The sequence below is a fragment of the Gobius niger genome (assembly GCF_951799975.1).
Source record: "Gobius niger genome assembly, chromosome: 5".
Taxonomy (NCBI): Eukaryota; Metazoa; Chordata; class Actinopteri; order Gobiiformes; family Gobiidae; genus Gobius; species Gobius niger.
Genome location: NC_136856.1, coordinates 18675863 through 18697816, shown reverse-complemented (window position 1 = coordinate 18697816; position 21954 = coordinate 18675863). Strand labels below are relative to the sequence as shown.

General features: G+C 39.9%; 1 protein-coding gene across 1 annotated transcript; it reads right to left on the bottom strand.

The window, feature by feature from the left end:
• Nucleotides 1-47: 47 nt before the first annotated feature.
• On the bottom strand, nt 48-20839 carry LOC306963561 (uncharacterized protein; the record flags this gene model as incomplete). Its single annotated transcript, XM_079557135.1, has 9 exons — nt 20616-20839; nt 12804-12867; nt 11601-11660; nt 11310-11466; nt 10996-11219; nt 8611-10911; nt 7470-7839; nt 172-5327; nt 48-62 (listed from the first exon to the last, which is right to left on the bottom strand). The coding sequence occupies exons 4-9, from the start codon at nt 11464-11466 to the stop codon at nt 48-50; spliced, it is 8223 nt and encodes a 2740-aa protein (XP_079413261.1). The 5' UTR covers nt 11601-11660; nt 12804-12867; nt 20616-20839.
• Nucleotides 20840-21954: the final 1115 nt, after the last annotated feature.

The following is a 21954-nucleotide window of genomic DNA, read 5'->3' as shown; positions in this document are numbered from 1 at the left end:
TCCTTTGATCTTTGGAATTGAAATGTCTCCTTCCAATTTAGGTGCTTTTATGTCAACACCAGCTTTTGGAGGAGTAACATCAATATCTGGACCTTTAAAGCCAAAGGTAGGCATTTTGACTTTTGGCATTTTAAATCCTCCTTTTGAGCCTTCGATGTTAACATCTGGTACTTCAACATCAACTTTGGGTGCGCTGATTCCTCCTTTGATCTTTGGAACTGAAATATCTCCCTCGAACTTGGGAGCTTTTATGTCAATTTCGGCTTTTGGAAGACTGAAGTCAACATCTGGACCTTCCATTTTTGGTAAATTGATGTCAAATGAAGGCATTTTGACTTTCGGCATTTTAAATCCTCCTTTTGAGCCTTCGATGTTAATATCTGGTGCTTTAACATCAATCTCTGGGGCACTGATTTCTCCTTTGATCTCTGGAATTGAAATGTCTCCTTCCAATTTAGGTGCTTTTATGTCAACACCAGCTTTTGGAGGAGTAACATCAATATCTGGACCTTTAAAGCCAAAGGTAGGCATTTTGACTTTTGGCATTTTAAATCCTCCTTTTGAGCCTTCGATGTTAACATCTGGTACTTCAACATCAACTTTCGGTGCACTGATTTCTCCTTTGATATTTGGAACTGAAATATCTCCCTCGAACTTGGGAGCTTTCACGTCAAATTCGGCTTTTGGAAGACTGAAGTCAACATCTGGACCTTCCATTTTTGGTAAATTGATGTCAAAGGAAGGCATTTTGACTTTCGGCATTTTAAATCCTCCTTTTGAGCCTTCGATGTTAATATCTGGTGCTTTAACATCAATCTCTGGGGCACTGATTTCTCCTTTGATCTTTGGAATTGCAATGTCTCCTTCCAACTTAGGTGCTTTTATGTCAACACCAGCTTTTGGAGAAGTAATATCAATATCTGCACCTTCAACTTTTGGACCTTTGATGCTGAAGGAAGGCATTTTGACTTTTGGCATTTTAAATCCTCCTTTTGAGCCTTCGATGTTCATATCTGGTGCTTCAACATCAACTTTGGGTGCACCGATTCCTCCTTTGATCTTTGGAACTGAAATATCTCCCTCGAACTTAGGAGCTTTTACGTCAAATTCGGCTTTTGGAAGATTAATGTCAACATCTGGACCTTCCATTTTTGGTAAATTGATGTCAAATGAAGGCATTTTGACTTTCGGCATTTTAAATCCTCCTTTTGAGCCTTCGATGTTAATATCTGGTGCTTTAACATCAATCTCTGGGGCACTGATTTCTCCTTTGATCTTTGGAATTGAAATGTCTCCTTCCAATTTAGGTGCTTTTATGTCAACACCAGCTTTTGGAGGAGTAACATCAATATCTGGACCTTTAAAGCCAAAGGTAGGCATTTTGACTTTCGGCATTTTAAATCCTCCTTTTGAGCCTTCGATGTTAACATCTGGTACTTCAACATCAACTTTCGGTGCACTGATTTCTCCTTTGATCTTTGGAACTGAAATATCTCCCTCGAACTTGGGAGCTTTCACGTCAAATTCGGCTTTTGGAAGACTGAAGTCAACATCTGGACCTTCCATTTTTGGTAAATTGATGTCAAAGGAAGGCATTTTGACTTTCGGCATTTTAAATCCTCCTTTTGAGCCTTCGATGTTAATATCTGGTGCTTTAACATCAATCTCTGGGGCACTGATTTCTCCTTTGATCTTTGGAATTGCAATGTCTCCTTCCAACTTAGGTGCTTTTATGTCAACACCAGCTTTTGGAGGAGTAACATCAATATCTGGACCTTTAAAGCCAAAGGTAGGCATTTTGACTTTTGGCATTTTAAATCCTCCTTTTGAGCCTTCGATGTTAAGATCTGGTACTTCAACATCAACTTTGGGTGCACTGATTCCTCCTTTGATCTTTGGAACTGAAATATCTCCCTCGAACTTGGGAGCTTTTACGTCAATTTCGGCTTTTGGAAGACTAATGTCAAAATCTGGACCTTCCATTTTTGGTAAATTGATGTCAAATGAAGGCATTTTGACTTTCGGCATTTTAAATCCTCCTTTTGAGCCTTCGATGTTAATATCTGGTGCTTTAACATCAATCTCTGGGGCACTGATTTCTCCTTTGATCTTTGGAATTGAAATGTCTCCTTCCAATTTAGGTGCTTTTATGTCAACACCAGCTTTTGGAGGAGTAACATCAATATCTGGACCTTTAAAGCCAAAGGTAGGCATTTTGACTTTTGGCATTTTAAATCCTCCTTTTGAGCCTTCGATGTTTACATCTGGTACTTCAACATCAACTTTGGGTGCACTGATTTCTCCTTTGATCTTTGGAACTGAAATATCTCCCTCGAACTTGGGAGCTTTCACGTCAAATTCGGCTTTTGGAAGACTGAAGTCAACATCTGGACCTTCCATTTTTGGTAAATTGATGTCAAAGGAAGGCATTTTGACTTTTGGCATTTTAAATCCTCCTTTTGAGCCTTCGATGTTAATATCTGGTGCTTTAACATCAATCTCTGGGGCACTGATTTCCCCCTTGATCTTTGGAATTGCAATGTCTCCTTCCAATTTAGGTGCTTTTATGTCAACACCAGCTTTTGGAGGAGTAACATCAATATCTGGACCTTTAAAGCCAAAGGTAGGCATTTTGACTTTCGGCATTTTAAATCCTCCTTTTGAGCCTTCGATGTTCATATCTGGTGCTTCAACATCAACTTTGGGTGCACTGATTCCTCCTTTGATCTTTGGAACTGAAATATCTCCCTCGAACTTGGGAGCTTTTACGTCAATTTCGGCTTTTGGAAGACTAATGTCAACATCTGGACCTTCCATTTTTGGTAAATTGATGTCAAATGAAGGCATTTTGACTTTCGGCATTTTAAATCCTCCTTTTGAGCCTTCGATGTTAATATCTGGTGCTTTAACATCAATCTCTGGGGCACTGATTTCTCCTTTGATCTTTGGAATTGAAATGTCTCCTTCCAATTTAGGTGCTTTTATGTCAACACCAGCTTTTGGAGGAGTAACATCAATATCTGGACCTTTAAAGCCAAAGGTAGGCATTTTGACTTTTGGCATTTTAAATCCTCCTTTTGAGCCTTCGATGTTAACATCTGGTACTTCAACATCAACTTTGGGTGCACTGATTTCTCCTTTGATCTTTGGAACTGAAATATCTCCCTCGAACTTGGGAGCTTTCACGTCAAATTCGGCTTTTGGAAGACTGAAGTCAACATCTGGACCTTCCATTTTTGGTAAATTGATGTCAAAGGAAGGCATTTTGACTTTTGGCATTTTAAATCCTCCTTTTGAGCCTTCGATGTTAATATCTGGTGCTTTAACATCAATCTCTGGGGCACTGATTTCCCCCTTGATCTTTGGAATTGCAATGTCTCCTTCCAATTTAGGTGCTTTTATGTCAACACCAGCTTTTGGAGGAGTAACATCAATATCTGGACCTTTAAAGCCAAAGGTAGGCATTTTGACTTTCGGCATTTTAAATCCTCCTTTTGAGCCTTCGATGTTCATATCTGGTGCTTCAACATCAACTTTGGGTGCACTGATTCCTCCTTTGATCTTTGGAACTGAAATATCTCCCTCGAACTTGGGAGCTTTTACGTCAATTTCGGCTTTTGGAAGACTAATGTCAACATCTGGACCTTCCATTTTTGGTAAATTGATGTCAAAGGAAGGCATTTTGACTTTTGGCATTTTAAATCCTCCTTTTGAGCCTTCGATGTTAATATCTGGTGCTTTAACATCAATCTCTGGGGCACTGATTTCCCCCTTGATCTTTGGAATTGCAATGTCTCCTTCCAATTTAGGTGCTTTTATGTCAACACCAGCTTTTGGAGGAGTAACATCAATATCTGGACCTTTAAAGCCAAAGGTAGGCATTTTGACTTTCGGCATTTTAAATCCTCCTTTTGAGCCTTCGATGTTCATATCTGGTGCTTCAACATCAACTTTGGGTGCACTGATTCCTCCTTTGATCTTTGGAACTGAAATATCTCCCTCGAACTTGGGAGCTTTTACGTCAATTTCGGCTTTTGGAAGACTAATGTCAACATCTGGACCTTCCATTTTTGGTAAATTGATGTCAAAGGAAGGCATTTTGACTTTTGGCATTTTAAATCCTCCTTTTGAGCCTTCGATGTTAATATCTGGTGCTTTAACATCAATCTCTGGGGCACTGATTTCCCCCTTGATCTTTGGAATTGCAATGTCTCCTTCCAATTTAGGTGCTTTTATGTCAACACCAGCTTTTGGAGGAGTAACATCAATATCTGGACCTTTAAAGCCAAAGGTAGGCATTTTGACTTTCGGCATTTTAAATCCTCCTTTTGAGCCTTCGATGTTCATATCTGGTGCTTCAACATCAACTTTGGGTGCACTGATTCCTCCTTTGATCTTTGGAACTGAAATATCTCCCTCGAACTTGGGAGCTTTTACGTCAATTTCGGCTTTTGGAAGACTAATGTCAACATCTGGACCTTCCATTTTTGGTAAATTGATGTCAAATGAAGGCATTTTGACTTTCGGCATTTTAAATCCTCCTTTTGAGCCTTCGATGTTAATATCTGGTGCTTTAACATCAATCTCTGGGGCACTGATTTCCCCCTTGATCTTTGGAATTGCAATGTCTCCTTCCAATTTAGGTGCTTTTATGTCAACACCAGCTTTTGGAGGAGTAACATCAATATCTGGACCTTTAAAGCCAAAGGTAGGCATTTTGACTTTTGGCATTTTAAATCCTCCTTTTGAGCCTTCGATGTTCATATCTGGTGCTTCAACATCAACTTTGGGTGCACTGATATCTCCTTTGATCTTTGGAACCGAAATATCCCCCTCCAATTTGGGTGCTTTCACGTCAATTTCGGCTTTTGGAAGATTAATGTCAACATCTGGACCGTCCATTTTTTGACCTTTGATACTGAAGGTAGGCATTTTGACTTTCGGCATTTTAAATCCTCCTTTTGAACCTTCAATGTTAATATCTGGTACTTCAACATCAACTTTGGGTGCACTGATTTCTCCTTTCATTGTTGGAACTGAAATATCGCCCTCGAACTTGGGAGCTTTTACGTCAATTTCGGATTTTGGAAGACTTATGTCAACATCTGGACCTTCCATTTTCGGTACTTTGATGTCAAAGGAAGGCATTTTGACTTTTGGCATTTTAAATCCTCCTTTTGAGCCTTCGATGTTAATATCTGGTGCTTTAACATCAATCTCTGGGGCACTGATTTCCCCCTCGATCTTTGGAATTGCAATGTCTCCTTCCAATTTAGGTGCTTTTATGTCAACACCAGCTTTTGGAGGAGTAACATCAATATCTGGACCTTTAAAGCCAAAGGTAGGCATTTTGACTTTCGGCATTTTAAATCCTCCTTTTGAGCCTTCGATGTTCATATCTGGTGCTTCAACATCAACTTTGGGTGCACTGATTCCTCCTTTGATCTTTGGAACTGAAATATCTCCCTCGAACTTGGGAGCTTTTACGTCAATTTCGGCTTTTGGAAGACTAATGTCAACATCTGGACCTTCCATTTTTTTACCTTTGATGTCAAATGAAGGCATTTTGACTTTCGGCATTTTAAATCCTCCTTTTGAGCCTTCGATGTTAATATCTGGTCCTTCAACATCAACTTTAGGTGCACTGATTCCTCTGATCTTTGGACTCGAAATATCACCCTCCCATTTGGGTCCTTTTACGTCAAATTCGGCTTTTGGAAGACTAATGTCAACATCTGGACCTTCCATTTTCAGTACTTTGATGTCATATGAAGGCATTTTGACTTTCGGCATTTTAAATCCTCCTTTTGAGCCTTCGATGTTCATATCTGGTGCTTCAACATCAACTTTAGGTGCACTGATTTCTCCTTTGATCTTTGGACCCGAAATATCACCCTCCCATTTGGGTCCTTTTACGTCAATTTCGGCTTTTGGAAGACTAACGTCAACATCTGGACCGTCCATTTTTTGACCTTTGATACTGAAGGTAGGCATTTTGACTTTCGGCATTTTAAATCCTCCTTTTGAGCCTTCGACATTAATATCTGGTCCTTCAACATCAACTTTTGGTGCACTGATTTCTCCTTTGATCTTTGGACCCGAAATATCCCCCTCCAATTTGGGTCCTTTCACGTCAATTTTGGCTTTTGGAAGACTAACGTCAACATCTGGACCTTCCATTTTTTGACCTTTGATGTCAAATGAAGGCATTTTGACTTTCGGCATTTTAAATCCTCCTTTTGAGCCTTCGATGTTCATATCTGGTGCTTCAACATCAACTTTAGGTGCACTGATTTCTCCTTTGATCTTAGGACCCGAAATATCACCCTCCCATTCGAGTCCTTTCACGTCAATTTCGGCTTTTGGAAGACTAATGTCAACATCTGGACCGTCCATTTTTTGACCTTTGATACTGAAGGTTGGCATTTTGACTTTCGGCATTTTAAATCCTCCTTTTGAGCCTTCGATGTTCATATCTGGTGCTTCAACATCAACTTTAGGTGCACTGATTTCTCCTTTGATCTTTGGACCCGAAATATCACCCTCCAATTTGGGTCCTTTTACGTCAATTTCGGCTTTTGGAAGACTAACGTCAACATCTGGACCTTCCATTTTTTGACCTTTGATGTCAAATGAAGGTATTTTGACTTTCGGCATTTTAAATACTCCTTTTGAGCCTTCGATATTAATATCTGGTCCTTCAACATCAACTTTGGGTGCACTGATTTCTCCTTTGATCTTTGGACCCGAAATATCACCCTCCCATTTGGGTCCTTTTACGTCAATTTCGGATTTTGAAAGACTCATGTCAACATCTGGACCTTCCATTTTCGGTACTTTGATGTCAAATGAAGGCATTTTGACTTTCGGCATTTTAAATCCTCCTTTTGAGCCTTCGATGTTCATATCTGGTGCTTCAACATCAACTTTAGGTGCACTGATTTCTCCTTTGATCTTTGGACCCGAAATATCCCCCTCCAATTTGGGTCCTTTCACGTCAATTTTGGCTTTTTGAAGACTAACGTCAACATCTGGACCTTCCATTTTTTGACCTTTGATGTCAAATGAAGGCATTTTGACTTTCGGCATTTTAAATCCTCCTTTTGAGCCTTCGATGTTCATATCTGGTGCTTCAACATCAACTTTACGTGCACTGATATCTCCTTTGGTCTTTGGACCCGAAATATCACCCTCCCATTTGGGTCCTTTTACGTCGATTTCGGCTTTTGGAAGACTAATGTCAACATCTGGATCGTCCATTTTTTGACCTTTGATACTGAAGGTAGGCATTTTGACTTTCGGCATTTTAAATCCTCCTTTTGAGCCTTCGACATTAATATCTGGTCCTTCAACATCAACTTTAGGTGCACTGATTTCTCCTTTGATCTTTGGACCCGAAATATCCCCCTCCAATTTGGGTCCTTTCACGTCAATTTTGGCTTTTTGAAGACTAACGTCAACATCTGGACCTTCCATTTTTTGACCTTTGATGTCAAATGAAGGCATTTTGACTTTTGGCATTTTAAATCCTCCTTTTGAGCCTTCGATGTTCATATCTGGTGCTTCAACATCAACTTTAGGTGCACTGATATCTCCTTTGGTCTTTGGACCCGAAATATCACCCTCCCATTTGGGTCCTTTTACGTCAATTTCGGCTTTTGGAAGACTAACGTCAACATCTGGACCTTCCATTTTTTGACCTTTGATGTCAAATGAAGGCATTTTGACTTTTGGCATTTTAAATCCTCCTTTTGAGCGTTCGATGTTAATATCTGGTCCTTCAACATCAACTTTAGGTGCACTGATTCCTCCTTTGATCTTTGGAACCGAAATATCCCCCTCCACGTCAATTTCGGCTTTTGGAAGACTTGTGTCAACGTTTGCACCTTCCATTTTTTGGCCTTTGATGCCAATGGTAGGCATTTTGACTTTCGGCATTTTCAATCCTGCTTTTGAGCCTCCGATATTAACATCTGGTACTTCAACATCAACTTTGGGTGCACTGATTTCTCCTTTGATCTTTTGACCCAAAATATCCCCCTTCAATTTGGGTAGTTTTACGTCAATTTCGGCTTTTGGAAGACTTGTGTCAACATCTGCACCTTCCATTTTTTGACCTTTGATGCCAATGGTAGGCATTTTGACTTTTGGCATTTTAAATCCTCCTTTTGAGCCTTCGATGTTGATATCTGGTGCTTCAACATCAACCTCGGGTGCAATGATTTCTCCTTTGATCTTTGGAATTGAAATATCAGCGTTTTCCATCTTCTGTACGTTTATGCCAACTTCAGCTTTTTGAAGACTTAAATCAACATCTTGACCTCCCATTTTGGGCACTGTGATGCCAAATGATGGTATTTTCCCTTTTGGCATTTTAAAATCTCCTTTAGCGCCATCAGTGTGTATATCTGGTACTCCAACATTTAGGGAACTGAATTCACCTTTGTTTCTTTGAATTGACACATCAACATCTCCTTCCAACTGGGGACCTTTTTGTTTCATGTCCAAATCTGCTCTTTCTGGACCCTTACTGGATGATATATTATATTTTGTTACCTTCAATGTTCTGCCAGGTCCTTCAAAAGTAGCAGCGGGAAGATTAACATCAACCTTTTGTGTCTCAAATTGTACATCCTTGACGTCAAATGAAGACAATTTCATTCTGGGCTGTTCTATTTCACCTTGTCCTTTAATATCAAATGATTTTCCCTTTATGTTATCTTCCTGAGCAGCCTTTGGAAGGTCAACTTTCACATCTAGACCTTCCAATTTTGAACCTTTAACATCAAATGTGGACATTTTGACTTTTGGCATTGCAAATCCTGCTTTTGTGCCATCACTCATGGCATCTGTTCCCTCAAGTTCAACCTCCTTAACTTTGAATTCACCTTTCATTTCTGTGCCTGAAATATTTATGTCTCCTTTCAACTTGGGTGATTTTAAGTCAACCTCAGCTTTTGGAAGACTTATATCAACATCTGAGCCCTCCAACTTATGACCTTTGATGCCAAATGAAGGCGTTTTCAAATCAGCTTTCATTTTTGGAATTGATATATCCACGTCTCCTTCCATGTTAGGACCTTTTAGGTTCATCTCCAAATCTGGTGTTTTGGTACCAGTAATGGAAGGTAAACTTACTTTTGGTCCTTTAACTTTTCCATCAGGTCCAATTTCAACACCACCTTTTTGAAGATTTATATCAATGTTTTTCTCTATTTTTGGACCCTTTATGTCATAAGAGGACATTGTGATTTTGGTCATTTCACTTCCTCCTTTTGGTCCCTTCATATCAATAGTTGGTCTCTCAGTGTCAGCTTTATGTACCTTTGAGTCTAAATTTGTCTTTGAAAGTTCAACATTCACATCACCATCCCATTTTGAACCTTTGATTCCAAAAGAAGAAACGTTTATTTTTTGCATTTTAAATCCTGCCTTTTCACCATCATTGTTGACATCTGATGCAATATCACCCTCCGCGACCCGGATTTCACTTTTATTTGTTGTAACTGAAATATTAGCATCTTTCATGTGGCCTTTCAGATGTGTGCCTGTAAGTTTCCCATTGAGTCCTTCAACATTGGGAATGGTCACATTAGCCGTAGCTGTTTTCAAGTCAACTCCTGCTTTTTGAAGAGTTAAATCAACATCAGAAACGTCTGTTTTAGGACTCTTGATATTAGAAGAAGTCATTTGTTTTGTTCCAATTTCAACTTTTTGCCTTTTAATGTCAACTGATGGTCCTTTAAATTCTATACTAGATGTTTCGATATTTCTTTCAATGTCATCTTTTAATTTTGGACCTTTCATGGCAATATCTATATTTTTCTTTGAGAAGCTTGACGGAGTAATTGATGGCATTTTAAGTGTTGCGTCACGTTTTTCTTTGTCAGCATCTGATATTTTAACATCAACATCTGGACATCTAATATTTAGATCAGTATTTGGAATATCTGAATCAACATCTGGGCCTTTCCCTTTTTGGTTTTTGATGGCAAATGTGGACATTTTTACTGTTGATATTTTATCTCCCTGTCCTTTACTAGTTTCCTTATCACTTATTGAAGGTTTCATGGCTATTGTTGACAAGTGTATATTTTGTTCTCCATGTAAACTTAACTCTGGACTCCTTGCTTCAGCGTCAGATATGCTAACTGCATCACCCATTAAACCAACATCAGGAAAAGTTCCTTTTACTTGCTGCTTTGCTATTCTAATTCGACTCACATCTGTCATCTTGTCTGTGTCAGTTTCAACATTTGTCCTGTTTGTTTTGCCCTTTTCTTGTGTCGCTATCTGTATTTTCCCAGGGACAGACATACTGATGGACCCTCCATTCTCACCAACAGAAATTACATTTTCACTTCTCAATCTTTCTATTTTGACAACCCTACTACCAGTGTTTGTACCATCACTTAGCGTCATGTTTGTTTTTGTCTGTGTGTCCCCATCCTCTAGATTTCCACTCCCACTGTGCCCTAGTTCAAATGATGGAGCTGTACAACTTGCTGCGTCTCCCTGTCTTAGAGTACTTCTTGTGTAAACACCACCAGTGCCCCATCTAGTATCGCCTGAACTAATTTGTGGGACAGTGTAGGAAATCCTCATATCTCCGTCATCTGTTTTACCTGCAAGGTTGTCATGTGGTATTGTGATTTGGGAAGAAGCATCTTCTGAATCTGGTCTTAGCCCTTTGTGCTCAGAGCTTGAAAGTTCATGCTCACTTATACCAGGAGGGAAATCCACAGTGTAGGTAGTAATGCGGCGGGTGACTGTTGTAATTGTGCTTCCATCGCTACTTGTGCTGCTGTGCCTCTCTGTCCGTACGTCAACTCCTTCAGCTAAATCTTCAGACTTCAGCCTTGGTTTGATCTTTTTTGTGTATATTCGCTTGTAGTCCTCATCATCACCGCTCTGTTTGGACATATAAAATAAAACTTTTTTTTATATTCTGTAATTTGCTAATGTACAACACACTTTTTTATTTTGATAACTTACAAGGAGAATGTCAGGACTTGTAGCTCCAAAGCGTGGACTCCCCTCCCATGTCAAAGTGCCCATTGGTGACCGACACGGTGATCTCAATGGTGAGCAAAGAGGGGATTTGTCCTTGTTTTGTAATTTCAGACCAACTTTATGTCGATTCAGTGTTTTCAGTAAGTCTGCTGTCTCTTCTGAGCTCATGTTCTCGAAGTAGATCGTAGCACCAACAACCTGATCACCTTTGGAATAAAATAAAATGAATTATTAGAAAGAAGGTAAAATTCACAAAACTCTTTATTGATAAGATAACTGACAAACTGTATTCTTACCTTCGTAAACCCTTCCGGATCGTGCTGCCGGTGACTCTCCTTTAACTTCCTTGACAAGAAGTTCACCTTGAGTTGTTTGTTCAAGGGTCAGACCAGTTTTATCCGGACCCTCCCAGTCCGGAAACAATACTTCTCTGGTGTCTTCGTCGTCTGCCATCTGCAAGAATTTGATTATCTTTGTTAATAAAAATTAAGCACGATGAGAGAGAGAGAGAGAGAGAGAGAGAGAGAGAGAGAGAGAGAGAGACAGTTAGAGAGAGAGAGAGAGTTAGAGAGAGAGAGAATTAATACCTTTTCTTGTCTTTTGTTTTTCTTTGACTTGAGTGTGCTTAAAAGTCAGCCTTGGTTTCACTACAAACACAACAAAATCAAGTTATAGCCTTGTTTCATGCAGGGAACAACATTAAACACTAGGTGGAGCTCAAACCAACAGCTGTGGCATCCAAACACCACAACTTATCAGTGTTTTGGAAATTGAGTTGTGTCTATAGCCATCCCATAGCCTAAAGAAAACCACTGCGATCTCCGGTGTTTATGCAAGTAAGAATGTGCCTATTTGTACTTACATTATCTTTGTTAATGCAGAATTTGGTATAGGTATTATAAATATTTCATCATTAGGAATTGCTTAAAACTCTCAATATGTAGAATGAAGTAGCATTTTAGAACAATCACTGTATTTAGACTCAAATCAAATTACAATTTTTTGTTGTTGTTGTTGTTGTTGTTGTTGTTGTTGTTGTTGTTGTTGTTGTTGTTGTTGTTGGTTTGCTCCTTTGCCCGTAAGAACAAGTGAGACTGATGCTCGATTGACAGAGCTCTGCTAAGTGATAAGACTCTGCAGCATGGAAGGGGATGAAGAGCAGGACGAGATATTTAGCAAATTGGTTTTGCCATGAGGTAACTCTCTACGATGACACCAATATACCCGAATATACCCGAACCTCTAGGCTGTCAGCCATAATGCTGGGCCAGCGGGAGCTTTAATCTTAATACATGTATGTAAACCACAGGTCACTCTCCATGGGTTTTAGAATTTGCTTAACGTGCTTGCCTCTGTGAAATTTTGTCTCCATTGTATATCCCATTCCCATTTCTGTCTTTCCCTTCAGGGTCACAATACGCTGATAACCTCTTCTTCTCACAACTCTACAGTCTGTCCGAGGGAATAAATTGCCTACAGCTGTCAACCAAAAACACTTAAAGCAGCATGAGCTTGGTTGGTTTCTCACAGAGTTGTTCATAAAAGTGAGGGGCAAGGGTGGGGTGGGGAGACCTTCATGCAGAACAGGTGGTCAAAACAACAAAGGGGGGAGGGAAAGGGGCAGACTAGCATCGTGTTTCGTCAAGGCAGACCTTTCACAGCTCACAGACAATGTTGCGGTTTTCCAGGTTCATAAGACATTGCCGCATTCAGACACAAAATTGTGAGTTAACAACATGAAGGATTGTTATGACACTTGATAAGGACAATATAAAACTTTTGAAACCTACCTTGGATTGCTCAAGCAGTGCCAAGGCGTTTCTTCTGAAAGTTTGCGTCTTGAGTTCTTGACTTCTGGAAGGAAAGAAAAAGTAGCCATAAGATTTTGCATTGAATTCAGAGTTCAGAGACACCACACTGCCACCATACTTGACTCAAACGCAAGCCTCTATCTTCTGTATCATGACACATCACTGTCTGATAACTGGGCAATAATTAACTCTCAGACAATGGTGGGATTGACCATGCCCAGTAATTATTCTACAGCTGTCATTGAAGTACATAAATCCACTCATACTCATAAGTTTGTTGGCTCTGTGAAGTGCTACACATACATGTTCTTCACAAGTTGTGTGATATACATGTCCTATAACTCTTGACATCGAACAAAATAAGAGAAATGTGCCTTACAGCAACATTTTCAGTTGACGTATGAGACATTTAAAGAAAAAGTGAGTGACTAAAGACTTCATCAGCCACATAAGCACGGGTAAGGGGTTTTGTTTGTGCATGACATACAACAGCTGTGTACACTTTCACCACCATATACCTGAGCTGGTTGCAAAGCAGTATTAATCAAAATGGCATGTAGTGTAATTGAGCTAAGGGATGAATGACAGGCAGACAAGACACGCCTGTGATGTAGAATTTGTATGTTAAAAGCATTCAGCAGTGTCATTTTATTAACAAAAATTCTCTTTAAATATATTACATTCATTTCAATTGCGTAGCTCTGTGTGAACATAGTATTAGCATAAAGGTTTGGAATATTGTTGAATATTGGTTTTATTTACAAAATATCCTTTTTGTATTGTTTATGCATTTAAAATGTATGCTAACAAAGACACATCGCACCCTAATAATAACAAAACACAGCCGAGCATGAGGAGGAACGTGGTCTCCATTACTGCAAATGAAAACACATGCCATGGTGGAGTAGAAATACCACAACACTCTCCATGAGGCAGATCACATCTCGAGGTCTTTCAGCTTTGCTTGCACAGGAGCAGCACAGTGATGGCCCCACCCAGGCCCCGAGTCACACACATTCCTTGATAGAGCCGTCAGGCCAGCTGGATTGGAGCCCAGCCTCTCCCCACAGTGACTAACTCAAAAGAAATGTCCTCTTTCTCTATTCTTTGCCTCCCTTTCTGCGCCCTGCCTGACTGCCTACCCCACACAGCCATGCAGGCAGCCCACCACAAGCCTGAGCTTCAGGTTATGCTCAAATAAACAACAACCTCACAGTCAGGAATAAATGCAAATAAGTCATATGGCATTCACAACTTGCAACATGCATCTTTCATTTCACTTCAAGCATCTATTTCCAGACGAATTCACACATGTGCACGTGTGAATTCACACATGTGCATGTGTGAATTCGGCTTAAGTCTCCATCTACACACAGAGTTGATGCAACGCTCCCCCACTGTCATGTTTATTGTTCCATGTGCCTGAAGTGTTCACTGTAGCAACACACACTAAGAAACATGAGCCAATCATTGTTGAATGGAGAAAACATAGCACTGTGACACTTATTACTGCCTTAACAGGAAAGCAGTGGTAAGTGCTCTGACTTGATTATAACACATGAAAGACCGCAGTAAAAAATAATATATCAGGAGTGACTGGTCAGATAAGCTGCAAACTGCAAAACACACGCTTCTCTGTTTATCTCAGTTCAGTCAAGTGAAAGACATGATTCAACAAAGATAGGGTGGGTATATCTGACAATGGGGTTCGTTATAGTTCTTTCTGTTTCTGTTTTGTTTTTTAATACCAGTACTTAAAGTCAGTAGAATAAAATAAAAACACTTCTTTGATTGCAGATATTTTCATAGTTGAAAAATACCTACATAAAAAATACAGGTGTCTTTACTGTGATCAGCTCACTTCTCCTCAGACCTGACAGTTATGTTCCTGGGAGCGGGGATGTCTCTCGCTCGTCTCCATGGAGATGCTGAATAAAGGCAGCTAAATATGACACAGATAGGTTTGGTCCTCATCCAAGTACATTCTTTGATTACCCACTTCACTGTGTCTGCTGTGTGCACTGAGTCGATCTCGTCACAAGGAACATGTTTTGTTTTGCTGGCAACAGTAGAGTCCAAAATGTTATGCAGTATGTCTTTAACCCCTTAACCCCCGCCTGAACCGAGTACATCCCCTCCAGTTTGGCTTTACCAAAATCCAAAAGGTTTTTTAAGGAAAAGTGTCCAAAAATGAGACCAAAACGTAGAACAGGAAAAGGGAACAAAAAGTGACCAAAATAAGGATGAAAATGCAACAAGAGCGACAAAAACGTGACAAACCCAACAAAAAAAGTGATGGTGAAAAAAAGTTTCAAAAGTGACAATGGGAAATATGCACATTCCTATAGACTGTGAGCTTTTAGATTTGGGTAAAGCTGAACTGGAGAAAATGCACTTGCTTAAGGCGTGGGTTAAGAAGTTAAACAATACCAGCTTTTTGATAGCGGTACTTATACTCTATATACTTATATAAGTGCAACAGAAAAACAACGCTGGCACAAAGCAGCATCACATGATCCAAAGGCATGCTGGGTCATCGGGAGAGTCGGTGGGCCGCGGTACTTTTGGGCCGCCAGAAAACAAAAATCTATTAATAATGGACTCTCACAGCTATTACAGGCCCAAAGGCTTTAACTGCGCTGCAGCAGGGACCTGGGCTACAGTTTTAGACATAAATGATGTGACACAAATGTCAATCAAATAATGACTGAGGTGTAGAAATCAGAAATAAATTGTGCTGAAGCAGGGAGAGGCCATAGGACACTGAGGTGACGCAGAGTGTTAAGTTGAACACCCCTGCGAGTTAGTTTAAGTTGGTGCAGTCCAGTGGAGATAACTCGTGAGACTAAGTGGACACAAAACAGCAGGTGAGGCAAAAAAAAAAGAAAATGAAAGGCAGTTGTGATCAATGTATAAAAAGTGCCTTAAAAATATATTTTTCATTGGTATAATTCAAAGCTAGCGGCCTATGTGAAAAGAGAGAGAACCGACATGTGGGCTGGTTTAAAAAATAAAAGTCCCCGGCCAAAGTGATGTCCCAGCACGCACCTGATCACATCTCACATGCAACTTCATGTTTAGAGCTGAATATCCTACTTAAAGGGACTATACAGAGTTTAAAAATGTGAAAACTAAGTATTTTCCGCCCCCTACATGTTCCGGCCGTGTCCTAATGTGTAGAACGAGCCACAACTGCCTCAAAAATCCTGCGCTGTAACTCAAAAAGTTGTTACTTCGTGTCCGAAGTGTCGCCATGCACTTAATATAGAGACTGCAGTTACGCGTAAGACCTGAAGTGGCAGTAGTGAGCATAAAATAACCAACTTGCATCTAGTCTCTTTAAAGGGGCTGGATGCAAGTTCGCCATTTTATACTCACTACTGCCACCTCAGGCCATATGTGTAACTGCACCTTCTATATTAAGCTCATGCATGATGGCAATTCGGGCCGAAGTGACACATTTTTGAGTGACCGTACAGGATTTTAGAGGCAGTTGCGGTGAACAGGTCTGAGCTCATTCTACACATTAGGACATGGCTGGAACATGTAGGGGGAGGAAAATACATAATTTTAACATTTTTAAACTCCCTATAGTCCCTTTAAGCAGCAGTAAAAAAAAAAAAAAGTTACAAGCTCTGCTGTAGATGAGAAAATGAATACACAGTAAGAGCGGTCACCCTGCCACTACACATTCATAAGATTTTTCTTATGAGATTTTTTTTCAAAGTTGGTTTAAAGGGGCTGTATGCAAGTTGGCCATTTTATACTCACTACTGCCACCTCAGGCCATATGTGTAACTGCACCTTCTATATTAAGCCCGTGCATGACGGCACTTCAGACCCCAAGTGACACCTTTTAGAGTGACAGTGCAAAACAGGATTTTAGGCAGTTGTGGTGAACAGGTCTGGGCTCATTCTACACCTTAGGACATGGCTGTAACATGTAGGGGGAGGAAAATACATCATTTTAACATTTTTAAACTCCCTATAGTCCCTTTAACTAAACAAAAGCAGTACAAAGTATGTAATGTCTTTGAAAAAACAAGAATAACAAAACATCCATTTGAAGGAATTTATACCAAAAATAATACAAAATGAGTGCTCACTTTTCCAAAATTGATCTTTGTCGCGGTGCCATGTTTTGGATAATCCCTTGTTGAGCTTCTACTGGTTTACCAGTGTGCTCTAAAGGCAAATATTATTGTGTTTGTCTTGTTGTCAATGCTGTCACATTTTTCGTAAGTCATAGCCTTCTTCCACTTTTCAGGAAAATATCGTAATTTGTGCTGAACGGTCACCAATTATCAGTGCACATATTTAACTATATAACGATTGCCTTTTCGGTATTTTCTTGTGCCATGCATGTTTTTTTATAGACAGTTTTATTTTGCCTAAAGTTTCAAGCTCTGCTGTACAATGAGAAAAACGAAACCTAACTTTACACTACTGTGCACACATTTATATGATTATTGCCTCTTTTGGTATATATTCTTGTGCCATTCATGTTGTTTTATAGACACATTGTGTGTGTGTAAAACATGGTACCTAAATAAAATAATATTTTCAATATTGCCCCCTGCCGGCATGTTTCCAGTTGTTACTGAGTTTGCGTTGTTTACTGGTACCCAGAACGATGTGACACACAGAAAAAGAATGCATATCAAATTAAATTGCTTACTCCTGTTCTTCGTTGTCCTTAACCAAACCACAAAGCAGAAAAAAATCCTGCCCACTGACGCCAAACTGGTCTGCTGCCGAAACTGTTGTAATCTTGGCAGCTTTAGTGCATACAGCGGAAAAACTGAACTAAACCTTTAAAACTCTGTCATTTATTTTGTGTGCTCACGAACACTGCAGTTTGATTGATTGATTACATGAGTTTTATTGAAATTAAGAGTTACATATTATTTCAAATTGGTTTGAAACTCTACATATATAATTAGCGATTTTTCAACACAATTCAAAACAAGCAAAAGAGAAAATTACAGCTACTATATACTGAATAATGTTCACTGCTCAACAAAGAACCGCCTCAAAACACAAAAGTTTAAACCGTTCTCAGACATTTACTGTCAGTGCTTTATGTTGGGCAATGTCCTTATATCACACAGAATGAAGATTTGTTTATGGATTCAAGTGTGTAGGATAGTAAGAAAAATCCCACTAAAATGTTTACCAGGAGATAAAGCAGACCCAAACAAAGCCTAACGTATTTCTACATTTACATTCCATGCATCAGTGCCCTGACATTTTTAGAGTCTCATTCTAAATAGAGTGTTGTAACAGATGCTGCATGCCATACCACACTCTTGGCAACCCAATGCAATTTGTGGAGGTTAAAGCTTGAGAAGTGTCAGGTTTTTAGAAGGGACCATCATTTACAATGAAAGTTATTTCCTAATACAATGAATTAGCCAAAGGTTATTGAACGGTCTATGCTGTGCTTTCTTATGGGTGTAACTTTTGGGGAATTTGGGGAGATTACTACCTCATCAACAGGTCTCCCAAATCACTATTTCTCAACAGCAAAACAGGGCTAATCATAGTCAGTGCAAACAGGGTGAAGACATGCTGAAACATTTCAAAGCTGTATTGGAAAGATGACAAGGGTGTGGCAGGGTGGATTACCTCAAGAGACTTACAAAATCACACAGTGCACAGATGTTTACTGGCAAACTAAACACGAGTTTTGTTTTTTATCTTCCAAGTTGGGTCTTCTAAAACTTTGTCCTTAGGTGACCTTGCACTAAACACATTAGCCAATTAAGCAATTGTACTATGCTATCCTCCCTATTGGCCTCTCCGTAATGTCCCTCCTTTCACCAGCCACCCTCTAAACACCAAACCAGGAAACTGCAAAGGAAGTGTGCTGTAGGCTTTCAGATTAACAATGGCACAAACCAGTAGCGCTGCAGGCCTGTACATGCTGCCAGACAACAAAACAAATGGAGGTTTTGACAAATATCTATTATCTTAACACCAAGAAGCTATTTCAATGGCTTGAAACTCATAGGATTGACCAGCAGACCAAAATGTATACAATTCTGACAACTTTGCTGCAGCAAAAGGACAAATCATTTATTTTGTCTTATACCCCCAGGCAGCCTTGTAAACGTAATCCGCTGTGCTCATTGCTCTGATGATATACGTGACATATTTATTAGCTGTGCCTCCTCCTGTTGACTCTATGTTTCTGATGCACTACAAAATGACCTTTCAAAAGTCAATAGCACACTCAAGTGAAACCCCTCTTTTAAGCCTGAAAATAATATAGTGAAAGCACCTACAGCTCAAAAGGCAAAAAAAAACATGTGTAACCATTTGGTTCTTCAAGCAGCCTGTGTCCCAATCAATCACCTTGACAAGAGAAGTCCAAAATATGCCAGACATTTACAGCTGCAAGCCACTTAGCTGTGCAAAATGAAGCCAAAAATGAAAGAGACAGCGCTTGGGTGTGGCGGGTTGAAGTTTGTTGAACTTACAAACAACACTCAACCAAGCATGATCTTTCTTTCTTTTAGGTCAAGGCAATGGAGATCTCAGAAGGGCTGTACACTATAGTGTGTGATGAATGCTGCAAGACCTTTTTGCTACTCTTTTGCTCTTTCTTCTCCCAAAAGTGCCAAGTGGTCTTGGCTTCCCTGTATATACTACAGCTCAGCCCTGGTTTCAATTAGCTTGTCTTTCCAAACCACTACATTCCATTACTCCCCTCCTCACCCGCCCTTCCCCCTTCTCTCACACACTTCTCCTCTGACTCCCCAATTCACTCCTCTGCTCTGCCAGCAATCATCAGCTCATACCAAATATAAGCAAGACTGTGAAATATACTGTACATGCTTTGACAATAAGTAATATTCATATAGACGAGTCCTTCACTGTCCCCCATAAGCTTGACAGTATTTAGTTTGGGTTACTGTTTTTGATAGACGGATAAATATCCTTTTCAGTAAGGAACCGACTGAGATGGGTGTCCCAAGCATGCTCGCAGCATCGCCCTTTTTTTTTTTCTTGCCATAAAGGGTGTGCCTCTGTACAGAGACAGCACAGCAAAATGGGAGGGAGCAGAGAAAGAAGGGGGTGGAAGGCGTTGAACAAGAGGAATCCACACCCAAGCCTGTTGCTGCAGGCACAGAAAAGTATGTCTACTTTTTGAACCTTCCAGTTTTTAAAGGAGGCAGTAAAAGAAAAAAGGGGGGAAAAACAAGATCATAAAGTTCCTAAACTCAAGACTTCAAGCTATCAAGTCCAGAAAACTCACTAGTGAAAGCATGGATGCAAATAAGACTCCTGTAGCATCAAATTCAAATCACTATACAAATAATCTGTGGATTGACTCTACACAACTACTCACTTTCTCTCTAGTTTCACATCCAAAACATGACGTATAATTGTGTCTTTTTTAACTGTTGGTATCCTTCCTTGTGCATAAAAGAGAAGTGCGCAACCACTTCATGTGATGGCGAGTACACACCCACCTCTCATCCAAAGCTTGATTTAAATTGGATTATGATGAATTACAGTCACATTATCCAAATGACCTCTTTTGTAACTTTTAGACAAAGGACATACAGTATCTATATATCTTAGGCTTACCAAACAAGCATTGCGGGCACATTTTCTACAAACTCAAATAACACTAATAAAAGAGACATGTATTTAGTCTCATTATGTCATGGACTACTTTGTTTTTTTACTGTTAGGAAAAGTGGACACTGAAAATAGTAACACACACAGTACAAAAAGTTTGAAATTCAAGCTGCAAGTGAAGCTTTAAAAAGTTTTCTTTACCTGTGCGCAGCTGAGGCGCCTCGAAGCCTTACTTCTGCTTGAGCATCCCTGAAAAACCTCTTCCTTCCACCCAAGTTTAGTGCGTAAAGACTGGTCAACCGTGCAGTCTGGTTTACTTTTCTCAAGTCTTCCTATTTCTCTATCAAAATTTCCAGGGCGTTTTCACCTCCTCCTTCCCCTCCGCCTCCTGGACTCCCTCCCCTTTGTTGATTTTTGCCTGTTGCTCTTTTTTCACTGCGCACTGAGCTGCTCCTCTGGGCTGAGCCGAGTGGTTGGGCAGGGATCTGGGTAGGGCTTCTGGTTTGCAGCGGGGGGAAGAGGGAGGGAAGCCAAAGAGGAGGTGACCGGTGCGAGGGAGTGGTCCAAACGCCGCTGTCCTGGGACCACCTACAGCTTCCCGCGGAGGGCCCCAGTTGAGGATGTGCTTGAGGAAAATGCCTAAAAAGTTAACCAAATACACAATCCTTCACGGATGAAGAAAAAAGAAAAAAAAAAAGGGTGAGATATCAGCATGTTTGTCCAAATGGTTTAACTTAAACATACATTTTTGGATGGTAAAATATTCAGACTTACAAAAAACCGAATGGTAGACTTTTTGTTTTATCAGTGTTACCCAAGTACAATAAAAGCTCATGTTTCAGTTTGGCTCAGGGACTACGACCTTTGTCTCTACATGCTTTCAATGTTCTGCCAACAAAGCACACACATGACATGAACGCGCTCCATATTTATTGACAACAACTGCTTCAAAGATAAAAGATAGACGTAATGTCACATGAGGTCAAAAAAGTTGCATACATTAACCTCAAATAAACCGTCAGAACAGCATATTAACCTAGAGTGCATTTTCTCGCATTTTCGGCCCATTTTTTCCACTATTTTCAAGAAGCTTTTAGATTTGGGAAAGGCCAAACAGGAGAAAATATGCTTGGTTCAGGTGGGGGTTAAGAGGTTAAAGGGATATTTCAGGATTTTTGACACAGGGCCTCATTTCCTAGTTATCCAGAGTGTTGTTGATTTCTGGAGATATTTTTTTGTAATTCATGCAGTTCTTATATTTGAGTATTTTTACGGTAACAGCTAGCCTGCATTAAAAAACAGTCCACAGTGCACCTGAGGCAAATCACTTATACGCCAGACTAACCATATAAATGTCTGTCGATAGAATTGTTTTAACCATTTTGCATTTAAAATACCTTATATTTGAGCTGCATCAGCTTCGTGGTTGTAAGCTACGCAGCGGCAGAGTGATCTGCTTGAAAATAGTCCCTCAAAATGCGATCATTCATGTGATGCAAGGTCAGTTATATTCCAAAAGTCATTCTATCGACACAGACAT